This window comes from Fundulus heteroclitus, chromosome 24, assembly GCF_011125445.2.
Source record: "Fundulus heteroclitus isolate FHET01 chromosome 24, MU-UCD_Fhet_4.1, whole genome shotgun sequence".
NCBI classification, from domain to species: domain Eukaryota; kingdom Metazoa; phylum Chordata; class Actinopteri; order Cyprinodontiformes; family Fundulidae; genus Fundulus; species Fundulus heteroclitus.
In genome coordinates, this window is record NC_046384.1 from 10,236,497 (window position 1) to 10,253,777 (window position 17,281).

At 39.1% G+C, this 17,281-nt stretch overlaps 1 protein-coding gene and 1 long non-coding RNA gene across 3 annotated transcripts in view; both read left to right on the forward strand.

The window, feature by feature from the left end:
- The window catches only part of LOC105918815 (neural cell adhesion molecule 2), a 708,733-nt gene that overhangs the window by 682,810 nt on the left and 8,642 nt on the right, over nt 1-17,281 (forward strand). The window contains exons 16-17 of one of the 2 annotated variants that reach the window (XM_036128219.1): nt 5,493-5,700; nt 6,046-6,085. In XM_036128219.1, the coding sequence (XP_035984112.1) occupies nt 5,493-5,700; nt 6,046-6,085 (248 nt within the window). The remainder of the gene's footprint in view (nt 1-5,492; nt 5,701-6,045; nt 6,086-17,281) is intronic. The other variant, XM_036128218.1, reaches the window with a different exon arrangement.
- LOC118557818 lies at nt 4,022-5,262 on the forward strand. The gene is made up of 2 exons (XR_004928033.1): nt 4,022-4,257; nt 4,433-5,262. It is a non-coding gene; the product is annotated as an uncharacterized LOC118557818 (long non-coding RNA).

Consider the following 17,281-nt stretch of genomic DNA (forward strand, 5'->3'; position numbering starts at 1 on the left):
GCAATGCAAACTGGAGAACAGTAGAACTCAGCAGAGTGAAAAAAATAGACCCTGATGTCCTCCAGCAGCCTAAGCCTATAGCAGCATAACTATAGAGATAGCTCAGGGTAACATGAGCCACTCTAACTATAAGCTTTGTCAGAAAGGACATTTTTTTTTAGTCTTAAAAGTAGACGGGGTGTCTGCCTCACGGACCAAAACTGGGAGTTGGTTCCACAGGAGAGGAGCCTGATAGCTAAAGGATCTGCCTCCCATTCTACTTTTAGAGACTCTAGGAACCACCAGCAGACCTGCAGTCTGAGAGCGAAGTGCTCTGTTAGGAACATACGGGGTAATCAGAGCTCTGATGTATGATGGAGCTTGATTATTAAGGGCTTTATACGTTAGAAGGAGAATTTTAAATTCTATTCTTGATTTAACAGGAAGCCAATGAAGCAAAGCTAAAATAGGAGAAATATGATTGATTTTCATCAGAACTCTTGCTGCAGCATTTTGGATCAGCTGAAGATTTTGAACTGCATTTTGTGGACTTCCTGATAGTAAAGAATTACAATAGTCCAGCCTTGAAGTAACAAATATATGGACTAGTTTTTCAGCATCGCTCCTGGATAGAACATTTTAAATTTTGTCAATATTCTGGAGGTGAAAAAAGGAAAAAAGCAGGGCACAATGGATAAGTAAGACCCTCTGCAGCACAAAAAGATGGATCAGTACCACAAATATTTATCTCGAATCTGAACTCAAATCTGATATTTTTGCCATGAAAATCTGTTGAAATCCTCCACAAGATTTGATAAAGGCTGTAAAGGTAAATGAAAATATTTAACATTGAATTGATGTTGAGGTCTATTACCGTTAAGCGAGGTGAGACTTGAGAAAGATTTAGGGCCCTTTACTCCTTCAAGATAACTAAGAATAGATGAAGTTTGTCTTTTGACAGACATACTGGCACCTTGATTCTGATTTAATAAGTTTTAATCTAAAATGTAAGCCGGCAGTGTAATGCTTGGTCATTTATTACCAGTTGGTGAGAAGTTATCTACCTGAGAATGATCAGCAGATCGCACCCAGTTGTTGACTTTGCAGCAACACCCATCCTGAGCAAGTATGAGGCGATAGTGGGAAGAAAGAGCTCCCCTTTACACAGGTAAGCGCTTCCTGCTAAATCAAGCTCAATATGAGCAGCACTCTGCTGCAACTGGGCTGGAGGATGACAGCTCCATCATTAGCGTTTTTCAGAAGAACCACTGAGCCAGGGGTACTTTCCATGCATGAAGCACGAGTAGCTCCATCGTAAGCTTTGTCTAGGAAAGAGGTGCAGTTTGACACACAATCGCTGCGCTAGTAGTACTTCCTAAGGAAGGGAAAAACCAACAGAATACACAATGTTAAAGCAGTAATTGTTCATCCGGTGACCCTGCTGAGGAAATAAACACACAGAATCACCTCGGCAGGTGTGCTTTTCCATTAAAAGGTAAAACAAAGAGGAAACACAAAGCTAACAGGAGCAATAATTGTAAATAATTGATGAACAGAGAGTAGCAGGAGAAAATAGAGTGAGGGGAAGTGGTCAGTGTGCCCTGCAGCAGCCTGAGCCTCCAGCAGCATACAGAGAAAAGCTAAGCCTCTCTGACTTTAAGCTCTATCTGAACAGGTAGCTCGGCCCTATCTCCAATCACTGATTACTCACAGCCATGCCTGACCTCCAGCCGTCCTCTCTGATTCTGCTCGGTTTGTTCAACCCCTGCTCTATTCATTCATACCCCCACGGGACCCGCACTTTACTCTCCCGCCTTCATTTGTTTATTAATTCAATCCGTAGCAAACCCCGCTGCCTCTTTTTCTCAGACCGGTCTGTTTTTTCTGACCGGAAAAAAAAAAAAAGTTGAATTTCTGTCCCCCCCCCCATAAACCTGTTATTGGCTGCAAGCTGTGAAACGAGAGGCACCCAAAGGACTCGGGCTGAAACATCAGTATGTTAATGATACTCCGTGGAGCAGTAGAGTTGGAAAATGTGCGCTACATCTCCCCCGCAGTGATGCAGACGGCTGCCACATAACGCTGAATGAAGATGCGAGGCCTGAGGGCGCGCAGAGCACAGCAAATGGGTTTTGTTATGTACTTAGAAACACCCAAAGGTTTATTGGATTTTTTTTTAAAACAAATCAAAAGACCCAAATTGCCACAAAAAGAGATTTTCGGATCGCCGCAGATCTTCCTTTTTCCTTATTTATTCAAGTCGTTGAAACTTTAATCCCGAATAGCGGAAACTTTGTAAAGCAGAAATTGATTTGTTTTGGAGGAGATTTGGTGGGATTCACGCTAATATTCAAGATTATTCCAGGCTCCACTGAGAGTCGCGGATTAGTTTGGAAACTCTCCAGCTCGCTCCGAAAGAATCCATTGACCTTGGAGTCATTCTGCGAAAGTTATGGAGTGAGTCGGCTCCACAGCGTCTCTCTTTTTCACTCTTACAGCGATGTTGTGTAAAATATAGGGATGCTATATAGTGAGGGGGCTGACCTTCAGCCTCGGATCTGCAGGACGCTGACCAGAAGGCGCGTCCTTCAGCAGCACAGTGACTCCCTGCTGGCTCCAGCAGCGCTGCTCTCCACCTCGCTCTAACCTCGGATATATATATTTATATATATATATATATTTTGTTATCCTGCAGAAAAACACATAAACTTGTAACCTGGATATTTTTTATTTTAAATCAAGCTGTTTCGTATTATAAAAATAAGCCTGACGGATGACGTGTTTTCATTTGTAAGATCCAGGGGCGGTTCTACACAGGGGCCAAAAGGGGCCTGTGCCCCTGTAGAACTGTTCCTGGCCCCTGGTATGGCCCCTGTACTAAAAACATGATATTACATTTCTTAGGATGATAAATGCTCATTTTGTCATTTGGATCAGTTTTATTTTTATTTTTTTGTTTATGTTTTTACCCAATAATAAAATAACAAAATAATAAAAAAATATATATATAAAAAAACAACAATAATTAAACCTGCAGTTCCAGAGCCACTATTGGCTCTTTGGCTTACTTAATATATTAAACGATAAAATGTTGACCTGTTAAGTCCCCCCCCCCCCAATTTTTTGTTCTGTGCCCCTGTGAAAAAACACTGGCCCCACCCTGGCCCCCCTGCTAAATTTGGTCTAGAACCCCCACTGGTAAGATCACTGGGTTTTTAAATATTTCTCAGGATCAGTATTCAGTATAAATTGACGATCATTTAATCTCAACTGAAGATTACAAGCAAAACGAGAAAGAACAACTACGTTCAATAAAAAAATTAAACGTATTATCAACCTAGATCTGGTGTCTGATATAAAAATAATTAAAGCTTAGCACTATTAATTCTCCATATATAATATTACACGCTAAAAGGGGAAGGTTTATAGCTGGGGAATAAATGCTGAAAACCAAAAGGAAGGGTTTTGCAGCCTAATTATAGCACTAATAACTACTTTTATCTGACAGGGGAAAAGACAAAATTCATGTGAGCCACATTTGATCCATCAATTTCCAGCAGCAGAACTGGAAAGCAAGGCTTTGCTTTAGTCCGACATGCCGTTGTGTCGCTCATGGAGCCGACTTCTGCCGGCGTGGGGTTCAGATTGGAAATGAAATGGTTTTAAAACCTTAATCGATGTTCAGAGTTACGACTGACCTGGGATTATTTCAAAGCTTTGGAGTTTCTTTCACACCAGATGTGTTGGAGAGGTTATTGCTACTGGACCGATAGTCCACGAGGATATTTTGAAGGGACTTGGGTGAGGAAGAAAAAAACACTTCTTGTTGATGAAAGGTGAAATTAGACATGTTCATGTGGACTACACAAAAAAAATATATTAACCTCAATTAAAGATTACAAGAAAAAGCAACAAGAACAATCACTGAAATCAAAGGTGGAACGTCTTCGTTGACTAAGATCTGGTTCTTTAAACCTAAAAAAACCTAGATTCATTAGTATTTATTCTTCATAAATATATTCCTATTGGATCTGTAGTCTGCAACCATAAAAGGACATGGATGAAAAGGAAAAAAAAAAAACCCTTCCTGTTGATGAAAGGTCAAATTAGATGTATTCATGTGGACTACACACTATAAAAAAATAAAATTTACCTCAACTAAAGATTAAAAGAAAAAGCAACAATAAGAACAATCACTGAAATCAAAAGTTAAACGTCTTCGTCTACTAGGATCTGGTCTTTAAACCTAAAATAAACTTCACTTCCTGTTGATGAAAGGTCTTTCATTCAAATTAGACGTGTTCATGTGGACTACACAAAAAAAAATTAACCTCAATTAAAGATTACAGGAAAAAGCAACAAGAACAATCAACGAAATCAAAAGTTAAATGTGTTCGTCTACTAGGATCTGGTCTTTAAACCTAAAATAAACTTCACTTCCTGTTGATGAAAGGTGAAATTAGACATGTTCATGTGGACTACACAAAAAAATAAAATTAACCTCAATCAAAGATTACAAGAAAAAGCTATAAGAACAATCTCTGAAATCAAAAGTGAAACGTCTTCGTCTACTAGGATCTGGTCTTTAAACCTAAAATAAACTTCACTTCCTGTTGATGAAAGGTCTTTCATTCAAATTAGACATGTTCATGTGGATTACACAAAAAAAATAAAATTAACCTCAATCAAAGATTACAAGAAAAAGCAACAAGGACAATCACTGAAATCAAAAGTGGAACGTCTTTGTCGACTAGAATCTGGTCTTTAAACCTAAAAAAAAAACAATCTGAGATTCATTAGCATTTATTCTTCATGGATATATTCCTATTGGATCTGTAGTCTGCAACGATAAAAGGACATGGAAGAAGAGAAAAAAACACTTTCTGTTGATGAAACGTCAAATTAGACTTGTTCATGTGGACTACACGCAACTGAAAAATTACCTCAATTAAAGATTAAAAGAAAACGCAACAAGAATAACCACTGAAATCAAAAGTGGAACGTCTTCGTCTACTAGGATCTGGTCTTTAAACCTAAAATAAACTTCACTTCCTGTTGATGAAAGGTCAAATTAGATGTATAAATGTGGACTACACAATATAAAAAATAAAATTAACCTCAATTAAAGATTACAAGAAAAAGCAATAAGAACAATCAATGAAATCAAAAGTTAAACGTCTTCGTCGACTAGGATCTGGTCTTTAAACCTAAAATAAACTTCACTTCCTGTTGATGAAAGGTCTTTCATTCAAATTAGACGTGTTCGTGTGGACTACACAAAAATAAAATTAACCTCAGCTAAAGATTACAAGAAAAAGCAATAAGGACAATCACTGAAATCAAAAGTTAAACGTCTTTGTCGACTAGGATCTGGTCTTTAAACCTAAAAAAAACTTCACTTCCTGTTGATGAAAGCTCAAATTAAACGTGTTCAACCTCTGCAAACTCCACTTGCTAACAAGTGTCCTGTCGTGGTGTGTTGTGTGTCTCCGTGTGCGTTTCCCTGGCCTTAGCAGAATCCCTGTTCAGCGGCTTGGGGCTCGGCGCGGTGGTGGGCCTCGGCCTGGGAGCGCTCCTGCTCCTCCTCGTGCTGGTGGACGTCAGCTGCTTCTTCCTGCGCCACTGCGGCCTCCTCATGTGCATCACGCGCACGCTCTGCAGCAAGAAAACGGCCACCGGCGGCAAGGGCAAAGAGATGGAGGAGGGCAAGGCGGCCTACCTGTGAGTAACCCCCGCTCCCTTGTGTCGCGCTTCTTGACAATCTTGAACCTGTTGTTTGGATTACTGTAGCGACAGGGTCGATGTTTGCAAGTCACCGGGTCCTTCATGCTTGGAACCTCTGCTGTGGGTGTATCAACAAACCTAAAGACCTGAAGGGACGAATGAAAATCAGTAGAAAGCAGCTTACCGCTTTGGACATTAATGCTCAAGGAAAATCTGCAGTCAGTTTAAGTTTCACAAATTGTAACGCCTTTGCACAATGCCTTTCGTGTCATTGTAAGCCTATATTCCTCCTTTATTTGCTGTGAATGAGCAAAGGAGACCTCTTCTTACCGTTTACTGTAGGTACACCTACAACAGCCGCCCAACCACCCTATCAACCACAGTATGTCTCTGATTATGTCTTTCTCACTAACGTCCGTGCCTTTCATACGATGTGCCGTGCGTCCTCTTTTCCCTCATTTTGCATGCGTTCTGTGTCGGCATGCTCATAACACACGTGTGCTAGCGTTTTCAGTATTCTGCACACTGCAAAAACTAAACTTAAAATAAGTAAAATGTTCTTAAAATGAGTGTATTTGTCCTTGATTTGAGTAGGTAAATAAGAAGATTTGCCAATGGAATAAGATTTTTGCACTTAAAATAGGAACAATTCATCTCCATCATCTTATTTCAAGTGCTGGATGTCTAATTATCATATTTTAGGGGTCAAAATACTCATTCCATTGGCAACAAATCTTATTTACCTGCTCAAATCAAGGACAAATACACTAACTTTAAGAACATTTTACTTATTTTTAGATCCGTTTTTGCAGTGCAGCTCTCTGGTCTCTCCGTGTAATGTTGTGCTTGCAATGCAAATGTAGTAGACAAGAGTTTCGCCGCATGAGCTGTTTGTGTAAATCGACGGCGCAGCCTTCGCTTTGCTTCTTCTCGACGTACGGCACGCAGCGTCAGACGCCCGCCCCTCCGGAAATTCGCAACCCGGAGGACCGGACGAAGCGAGGCTCTCTGAGATGGCACCCACAGTGTCGGATTCCTCGGCCTCAGCAGAGCCTGTTTTTTTCTGCTGTTGTTTTTTTTTTTTCGCTGCCAGTGTGAGAAGAGAAGGAGCAGGGTGGGGGCTTTGACTTTTGCTGAGTCACTAAGTGACTGGCTGCTCAGACTGCATGCAGAAACCGTGTCTGTGTGGCAGCAGAGCAATGCAAAACCATCCATACGAGCAAGCCTGGTGCTGGTAGTTTAGCAGGGAACAGCTGCAGATAGATAATAAAGCAAATCTGAACATGATTGTGAAATATTGTCTTTGTTATCCATTGTGTTTTTCTTAAAGTTTTTGTTCCCGTATTTAAGTTTTCTTTTCATTCCCTCTTTTATAAAACCTCTCAATCCTACATTGTAGTTTTTCTGCGGAATCTGTCAGACTTCATAATGCCTTACAGAAATATAAGTCTATAAATCTAGACTTAAACCTCTAAAAATGTTGCAGAACCGCTTATTAAAAAGGCACATGTGGAGGCTGTCAGGAAGCGCCAGACTGATATGAACCGATCGATATTTAAGACAATTGTAAATGAAAGAAACACATTTGTAGTGGATGCAGGAAAAAGTGCACAGCTTCACATGCTGAAATCGCCTTTTGGTACTATTATTTAGCTAGAAAGAATCCCAAAGGCATACTGAGCTGTGTATGCAGCAAGAAAACCTGATCTTCCAAGATCCCAGGCTATATCTACAAGCTTTAAGCTTTGCTTCCTCCATTGCTCTGCCTTGTTTCTTCATCATCCTTTGTGCCGTCTACCTCCTCTTCTGCAAAGGTTTTTAATTGTAAGAGACCCCCCATAACTACACAATAACTTTAATAAATATTTAGTTTGGAGATTCCATGTCCTCCTCTCAGGATTCCTCCATATGTTTAATGTAACAACAAACTTTTCTAGTTATTATATGATAAGTATCAAAAACTTACCCCCCCCCCCCCAAAAAGTAGGTATTATGAATATTTTTGGGGGTGGCCGTTAATATTATTATTAAATATGACCGCCATCAGACTTCTGTCTGAATGGCTGTTTTATGAAATTTTTATTCAGGTTCGGAAGAGATTGGCAAGACACAAATAAGAACACAAACACTGTTTCTATTAGGATAATAGCGCCCATATTTATTATTCCCCACAGAATACAGCAACACAAACAGCAAGCTCCTCACACATGCAAAGTAGCAAGCACTTAAAGCCGACAAGCTTTCAAACAGGCTTGATGTTCCATCTCTTACCATGGTATAGGACTGGGAAGTCGGTCAGTCCGGTTAGAGCACAATCCACGCGGCCGGGCGTCCACACAACCCACGGCTGACTTCAACGACTGAGGGCGGTTCCCTCCTTTTTATACTAATAAACAAAGTATCAGATGGAAGGGAGAGTGGCCAGTTCTCTCTCCCTTGTGAGCTGTTCGTCCCGTTTCCAAAACAAAAACCGTTCCCAGCATCTCAGCAGTGTGTGAAGCAAAATAATATTGCAAACTCAGAATACAGCAAATATATGCAAAATAAGGAATCAGTCTTTCCCACAACACATTGTCATAGGTTCCCACCACAAGTTAAAACAAGTTATAGCAAAATAACACATGTTGTTCTTGGTTTTATGTGAGCAACATAACAGGCACGAACATATATGTTGCTCTTAGTTTAAAACTAACCAGTTTTTCCCAAAATACATTGTCTAAGAACAAAAATAATTCTTTAATATATCAATGGCACAAGCCTGCAAAGTGACCCGCATGCACAGATAACAGGAGACCTCACACAGCAGCGTGCTGTTTACAGACGTAATGGTGAATGTATTTTTTTTCTCTAAGTTGTTCAATAAAGTTTCGTTAAAAAAAGAACCCTCGGGGAAAAAAATGCAGATACAGGCCGGCATCTCTCCTTGTTATAGTTACAAAAGCTGTTGAGCAATGGGACCCGACAGTATTAAGACCACATTGTAGCAAGACGAAGTAAATTAAGAAGAAAGCAGCACCGCTATAAATATTATGGAGCGCTAACTGCTACTACTGTGTGTGGATGTGTAGCGAGAGCCAGGACAGTGACATAAAAGACGGATATAAATGCGACATGATTGTATGGACTTAACCTTGCCTGCAAAATGAATTCTCGCAGCATTTGTGCGTTTAAACATATGACAATCCATCTTGAACCACTCCGGTTACAACCGTTTGGTCCGAAACATAAACGGTTCGGGCCAATCACGTTGCAGTATTGTGGTTTAAGGCGGGACTATTACCTGGCCAGCCCGATTGATCGTGTGTAGGACTCTACATTCTGCACATTATCAATCTGGAACTGCTCCTTTTGAATTCATTTGGGGAAAGCAGGGATATTCAACAGAACTTTCCGAGCTGATTGGGCAAAGCAACACCTAGCTCCCGCCTACTAAAGGTTGGTTTTAGCTAATCAAGGTATCAAATTAGAACGTAAGCAGCAGACCTCATGAGAAACTACAACAAGGTAAGCTGGTAGAGGCACTTCTTGCAGTTCTTCAAAGATGTGTTCGTACAAAACAGATGTGATAGCTGCCATGTGTATGTTGGTTCGGCTGTGGCCTCGGCAGCTCTTGATTTCGTCAGGTATGTCCCACCCACTGAGCTATATTATACACTGGAGTGCTAAAAGCCCGCTGTTAGAACGAGTTGCTTGGAAGCCACCAGCCGCCATATTGGTACTCCCTATTTTCCTCCATTAACTAGGGAATATGTGTGCTACAGCATCAAATAACGAGGATTTTCTCATGTTCAAGGGGGGCTTAAAACTATAAAAATGTCAAATGCCATATACTGTTATGTTATGTTCTAAAACTATCAAGTACTGAGAAAGTCATGTACTGTAATATTTTGCATTTGATTTATTTAAATATATATATATATATATATATATATATATATATATATATATATATATATATATATATATATATATAAAACATTTATAAATATATAAATAACAATATACAAAAACATATATTTACATATATGTATACATATATATGTATACATATATATATATATATATATATATATATATATATATATATGTATACATATATATATATGTATATATATATGTATACATATATATATATATATATATATATATTTCTTTTTTTTTTTTTTATATGAATAACATGTAAAATATTTCAGCACCTAATTTCCTAGTAGTTGATAGCGTTAGTACATCCACTGACTGTAAAATTACCTGTGAAACGTTTTCACACAGCCAGAAAACTGCTTGTTGTTGCAACCAAATCCTATGGGATTCTGTGAGAGTAGGGATTAGCAAGATGGCGGCCAGTGACTTCAGTTTTTCGGCAAAATCAGCACTCCAGTGTATAATATAGCTCACTGGTCCCACCTTAAACCCAAAATTTACGTTTAAATTTGATACCGGGATTGGCTAAAACCAACCTTTGGTAGGCGGGCATGAGGTGTCACTTCACCCAATCAGCTTGGAGAGATCTAATACCTAATAGTGAGGAAAATAAAGCCCCACAAAACCCCAGGTAGCTGAAACTAAGGGAAAATTGACAGACATTTCTTTCACTAATTATTTACTCACTGATTACTTCTTTTTAAGTTCTGTCAAAGAAATTGCTTCATCTTTATTGATGACAAACTAAAAGGTTTATTGCTGTATTTTATTTTATTTGGATTTCTTCAAACATCTGCATATAAATATTGAAGTTTGCAGCTAAATTTGATACCAGGATTGGCTAAAACCAACCTTTGGTAGGCGGGCACAAGGTGTCACTTCACCCAATCAGCTTGGAGAGATCTGCTATCTATCTGGCTGGCCAGGTTAGTTCAGACTCTGGACGCTTTGAAAAATATCTGATACATATTCAAATTAGTACCATATATGGAAGTGTCATAAATCAGATTTTTTTTCCTTTTGGATGCCATGAAAAAGACAGATATGGGTTGCATATGGTCACAAAGATCGTGTTCAGGTCACATTTCCCTGCAATGTGAACCTAGCCTGTGTCTGCTCACTGCAAAAAGGGAATTAAAAGTAAGTGAAATTTTCTTGAAATCAGTGTATTTTTCCTTAATTAGAGCAGCAAAATAAGACTATTTGCCAATGGAATAAGATTTTTGCACCTAAAATAGGAACAATTCATCTCCATCTTCTAATTGCAAGACCAGGATATCTAATTATCTTATTTTAGGGGTAAAAATACTTATTCCATTGGCAAATAGTCTTATTTTGCTGCTCAAATCAAGGAAAAATACACTAATTTCAAGAAATGTTTATTTGCTTTTAGTTCCATTTTTGCAGTGCTGGTGCTAGAACAATCTCCAAACCGTAGAATCCAGGAATAGTTTTTTTTTTTTTTTTTTTATCCTGGCCTTAAAGTAGGCTCTTGGCAAGAATACTGACGTTTTGTGCTACTTGGGTGCAGATATGTTTGTGCTCAGAGACAGAATGTTAGCTGTTGAACAAAGTTGACCGTATGACAGGATGGTTCTGCTGATATCTCTTTGGAAAATAAAGCCCCACAAAACCCCAGGTAGCTGAAACTAAGGGAAGATTGACAGAAATTTATTTCACTAATTATTCACTCACTGATTAGTTCTTTTCAAGTTCTGTCAAAGAAATTGCTGCGTCTTTGTTGATCGCTGTATTTTATTTTATTTGGATTTCTCAAAACATCAGCATATAAATATTGAAGTTTGCAGCAGATGGCTTTTACTTTTTTTTTTTTTTTTTTTGTCTGGATTCATGTTTTTTTCTATGCAGGCACAGGCGTCTTCGTTTTATTACAGAAATCCAGAGGAGCTGGATTTGGCCAGACTTCATAGAGATAAGACAGTTTAGTGGTGTTGACAACTAGAAAGCACTTTAATTTCATACTCTTGAGCTGCTAAACCCCAGAGCAAACAAAACGAGGGGGAAGCCAGTCATGTTGAGAAACTAATAAGCTTTGGATAGAGCACACCTGACTTTGTCAGGGATAAAAATACATATACAGTGGTGTATCAAGAAAGCACACCCCGTTAAATATTCAGTTCGTCATCACAAAATGTTCACACCGATGCTTAATTACAGGCAAAACACCAAAGATTAACCTTGTTTTACTTAATAGACAGGAAGGAGATATAAAGATGTTTTCTAGCTGAGAAATAAATTAGGGTTACCCCCTCTAGCTAATAACTTCAGTGAGAGATTTCTTGTAGCCATTTCCCAATCTCTGACATCAATTTGAGCTGTGCGATGTTCGAGGGTTTTATTGCATGTTCAGCTCACAGCATCTCAATAACATCAAGATCTGGGCTTTGTTGGGCTTAGCCATGGGGGGGAAACCACAAGATCTGAACTAAACCAGAGAACATAGGAGACTCTAAATCCCAGAATGCCTAGTGTTAACCCATTCTAATGCATAGCTGCCAGGATGGAGGAATTTCACAGAGTCAATCCCTGTGGTGCCTTTTATATAGAGGTAAAAAAACAGCAGCGGCCGGAAATAAGCCTGAACCTGGCTGGTCCTGAGCTCCTGCAGAAAAGAAGCAGACAGAATTATAGATTCCCCAAGAAGAGATGGAGTCTCTAATTATGTCGAAGAAGCCTTTTTTTCCCGCTGTCTTGAGAAAGCGACATAGGAACCACAACCAGAGCAGATGCTTGCTGCCCCGTCTTCTCTGTTTATCGGATCTGCTCAGAACGGGTCACAGTAAAGGCGTTGTGTCTAGGCAGAGAAAATTGGTTTAAGATAAAACAATTAGTTTTTTTCATTGTGTTTTGCTTTGTTTGTGGTGCTTAACTGAGTGCTAACAGGCTACTGAGCCTGAGGCTACCAATTTGTTAGTAAAGCTGTTGACCGGTAACGGATTACTTTACTCTCACAATGTGAGCTTATTCTGTTTTGTCTGTGCTTTCCCTTCATGATCTCTCAGTAACCTGCAGAAAATATGTCAAAATAGTCCTAATAAACATGCTAAATTGGGTCTCAGTTATCCCTACCGCTAACTTTAAAGCTAACGCTCCGCTAACGCTAACACGCTAGTCACCATTTTTATCTGCTATGTTTACAACATACCTGTGTTTGCGCTGTGATCGGTGGTAGCCTGCCCTTACACGTTAGTACTTATATTAGCGGTAATTAAAGGTACATGTGGGACTTGGAGAGGTTTGCTGAACCTCTAATTACAGATGTGACGTCAGGACGCCTGCTGCCGCTTTATCCACTGCGGCTGAGTCTGTGTCCGCCATCTTAGTAGTCAATTACTTCCTGTGATGGCTAGTTGACTCAACATTGAGAATCAAATGTCCATGGGTTTATTAATTTATAATTCTGATAAATATTTTGGAAAAACTATACGCAAGACAGTGCTAGACCTCATGTGACTGGAATGTGTCAGCAAGATGAAGGCGTTGATGCTATGGACCGACCCGCCTGTTCCCCAGACCTGATTACAACTGAGCACATCTAGGACATCATGTCTCCATCCACCATGTTGCACCACAGACTGTCCAGGAGTTGGTGGATGAGTTAGTCCAGGTCTGGGAGGAGATCCCTCCACTTCATCAGGAGCTGCCCAGGTGTTGTAGGGAGGTCATACAGACAGGTGGAGGCCACACACGGTACTGAACCTCATTTTGATTGTTTTTAAGGACATTACATCAAAGTTGGAGCCGCTTGTAGTGTTTTTCCACTTTCATTTTGAGTGTGTCTTCAAATCCAGACCTCCATGGGTTAATACATTTGAATTCCATTGATACTTTGTGTGATTTTTGTTCTCAGCACGTTCCATTCTGTAAAGAACAAAGTATTTAATAGGAATATTTCCTTCATTCAGATCTAGGATGGGACTATTTTAGTGTTCCCTTTATTTTTTTGAGGACTGTATTTTATTAAAATAGTGTTTTATTTTACCCTCCTGCTTGCCTGGTGAATTGGCTTTCAACTTCCTCCAAACAAACTTTCGTCTTAGACACACATATTCTGTTTTAGTTTTATGTTTTTTTCCCTTTCTACTATTTGTTCTCATAGTTTATTAGTTGTTCTTATTCTTTTCATTTTTACTTTGTAGTTTATAGTTGAATGCCACGAGCAAAATCCAAGTTTGTTGACTGGAGTATTTTAACTTGAAGTATTCTGTTAATAAGTTCTTGTACCTTTGAGAGAAGTAGTATTTATGTAGTACTTCCTGTTTGGGAACACTGGTGAACAAATTCACCCCATCTGTTGCTCTACAACACCGAATCACACCAGGCAGGTATTCATAAAACTATAACTGGGAGTGAGAGATGTTTGGAAATTCATTCCTAATAATCAGGTGGTGCCCCGTCTTAGTAATCTTAATTAAAATGACTAACTTTATTAATAATTGCTTTTGGCAATATAATACAGATTTTTTTTCTGATGTTGTGCCGCCTGCTTTAGGTCACAGGGTGGTTCTTGGAGACCTCTTTTAGCATCTTGCAGTCTGCTGCCATGGTGAAGTCGCTTGGTTCAGCCTGACTAATGTCCTCCACTTGTAGACTGGACTAAATAACAATAATATAATTATAAATATAATAATAAATTTCTGTAAGACCTCTTTAAATCCCTTTCCAGATTTAAAAGGCTTCAGCAGATCTTTTGGACGTCAACACTGTGCAGATTACGGCTAATTTTAAAATATCTTTCATTTAATTTTATTTGTTTTTTTTTTCATGTTACTTGATCTTTTGAGTATTGTAAAATGTCTCTTTATTGCAATGTCCTAATTTGTGCAGATGGAGTGTTGTCTTAGTGCAGTTCTCCTCTGCATTTCCTTTACCTTTACTGTAGACTCACATAAAACGGGGAGGTGGCTGATCTATACGGGAAGGAAATGAGCCTTCAAGCCCCTGGGCAAGACCCTGGATCATACCTGAAACAATAAGCGAGCGTGTAAAAGAAACCCATAATAGTGTAAACAAAACGTGAGCCAGCCTGCAGCTTGGGAGCCACTTTATTTAACTGTAAAAACCAGGTGCTGCAGTCTGCCTCTGTGTCCTGCAGTCGATGGCAGCGTGCTTAATTAGCGTCAGACGAGGAAAGAACAAGGTACCCCGGTTGTGCTTTGGTGGTCAATAACAAGCTTAGAGATTAGAAATATACATGTGCATAGGCGGCGTTTTTATCTCACCAGCCTGCCACATGGTGCATGGTGCCGCTGGCTCTCAGAGCACATTCAGCTGCTTGTCAAGGCCCAGTTACAGTACCTTCGCTTTAACTCGAATGTAACGTCTCTCGGCGTTTGTGCGCAGAGGCAGTGGATTAACCTCAGGTATTGCTTGTGTAGCATTGAAGAAAGGATTATTGGTCCTAAAAAAAAAAGCAACGTTTTCAAGAAAAGATCTTTTATAACCATGTAGCAGCGGTAACCATGTAGCAGTTTGGAGGTATTATAATCAATAACCATCATCCGCCATATTTTATCAGAAACGTTGATTGTCAGAGCAGAAACATGCTTTTTGAAAACACTTAAGCAACAGCAAATGTCTCTGGTGTTTAAAATTAATATTAACACGCAAAAAGGACAAGCCTGCAGGGAGAATAGTTGAGTTAAAATCCAAGTCAAACGAGGGTGATGACAGGGATTCTCACCGTTGCTGTAAAGGAAGGATTGATAGACTAAATGGAGTCCATTGGGTCATCCTCCCAAGCTTTGAAAGAGACTTTTGGCAGGTATTGGTACATAAAATAGCTGTGGAACATGATTTTTACCCACTGTTTGCAGAATTGAAACACTAGGAGTGTGCAGGAACAAATGGAAGAGGCTTCGAATTAATCAGTGCTTCATAAAATTAGCAAAAACTGGCAATTTCTTTGGCATCTCCTTCAAATTTAGCAGTTTTATATCTTGTATGTTTCTATTCTTTTGGTACCGGTGTCTGCAACATTGCGTTGTTCAGTGTACGCCTTTTACTTAGATCCTAGAGCAGCTTCCTGTCAGACTTATTTAGTTAAGTCTGTAAAACAAAAAGCATGTTGAAAGCCATGAAAATGTAATAAAGGAAAGAAGAAAGTTCATAATGTGTCAATAAAATCTTCAAAAGAACTTATCGTAAAAGTGTTGCAGTAAAATATTAAAAGACTGGTTACTTAAAAGTGAAAAAAAGGAAAACCGGGTTCAAGATGTTCTGCATCTAAAACACCGCGTGATATAAAGAGTTACAACTCAAACCTCTCATTTTACAACCTCTGTTATATAACTTTGATGGCCAACTTTACTGATATGTCGGTTCAGCGAATACATTTCCCCGTTGATTTACATTCAAGAAAGAGGAAACAGCAAGAGGCAACACATTTTCCCCAAGATCTGAGGAAACCTCCCCATCTGAAGTCCAATCTGGGTTTGCATGAAGCTAATGAGACATGAAATTGGCTCTACTCTGCAGCCACTCCAGCATCCACCAATCAACCAAAGGGAAACCCCCTGTAGCCAGTTGCAATATTTGGGCTTATTAGGTACAGCGTCACGCAGGGTCACTGTTTTACATTAATGATCTGGTTTGCTGAAAAACTCCCCTGGAGTTCAGTCAACGTCCAGCGTGGCGGTTCGAATGTAATTCTGCGCTGATGCAGGGCGCCTTTTAAAAATAACTGAATTACTGCTTGCATAAATAAAAACTTCTATTAATGAAGACTTAAAATATCAAAGTTCACTCCCGGGGTGAACTCTGTTGAGCTGTAGATTTGTCTGTTGTTTTTTTTTTTTTTGTTTTTTAGCTAACTCAAGTGAATTAGCTCGTCTGTGAACACGTTTAAAGCACTTTTTTTTTCCCCAAAGGACTTCGCAGATATTAAACTGATTCGTCAACCCTTATTGTGTTCCCAGCTGAAGTCTTATATAACCTTCAGTCTCGCACGTTTCCAAAGGGGATTGATTTTCCTTAATAAGACCAATGCTTCACATGGAAAAAAAAAAAAAAGAGAAGTTCACTGAATCTGAATATCTGCGCCTCTGGAGTTCTAAAAACTAATTAAAATTCAGCGTGTAAAATGTTTTTTGTAAAGGTTTGAGGCTTTTAAAGGGGTGAAAACTGATCAGCAGTCTGCTACTGCACTCACTGGGGCTGTTGCATTTAATGCCAAGAAGAAAGATTGACCTGATAGCTTCGCTAAGCTAAATAAGGAAAGTCCAACTAGTCCTTATTTCACTAATTCACTGGGAAACAGAAAATTTCAGCAATACTGATAAAGGTAAGCTTTAAAATTCAAAACAGACAATACATGTGACCTCTTCTTGTGTTTTACTACAAGAAGAGATTTTAAACAGTAGTCTGATTTATGTTATTTTCTCACTTAAAGTTGCTCTTTTAATGTAAAACAAGTGGGATTTGTACATTGGTATAATGCTACTTGAGGAGGTGTCATTAATTATCCGTCAAGTCCTGCAAATCTTATGGGAAATCAGTTTAGTTTGGCAGTTTTTGAAAATAAATCTCATTAGTTAATGGCAATGTTTTATTACTTCTTGCTACATATCATCTACTTTTTGCTAAATGTCATTATGTAATCACATTCGAAGTATTTTTTTTAAAGAAATCCATTTGC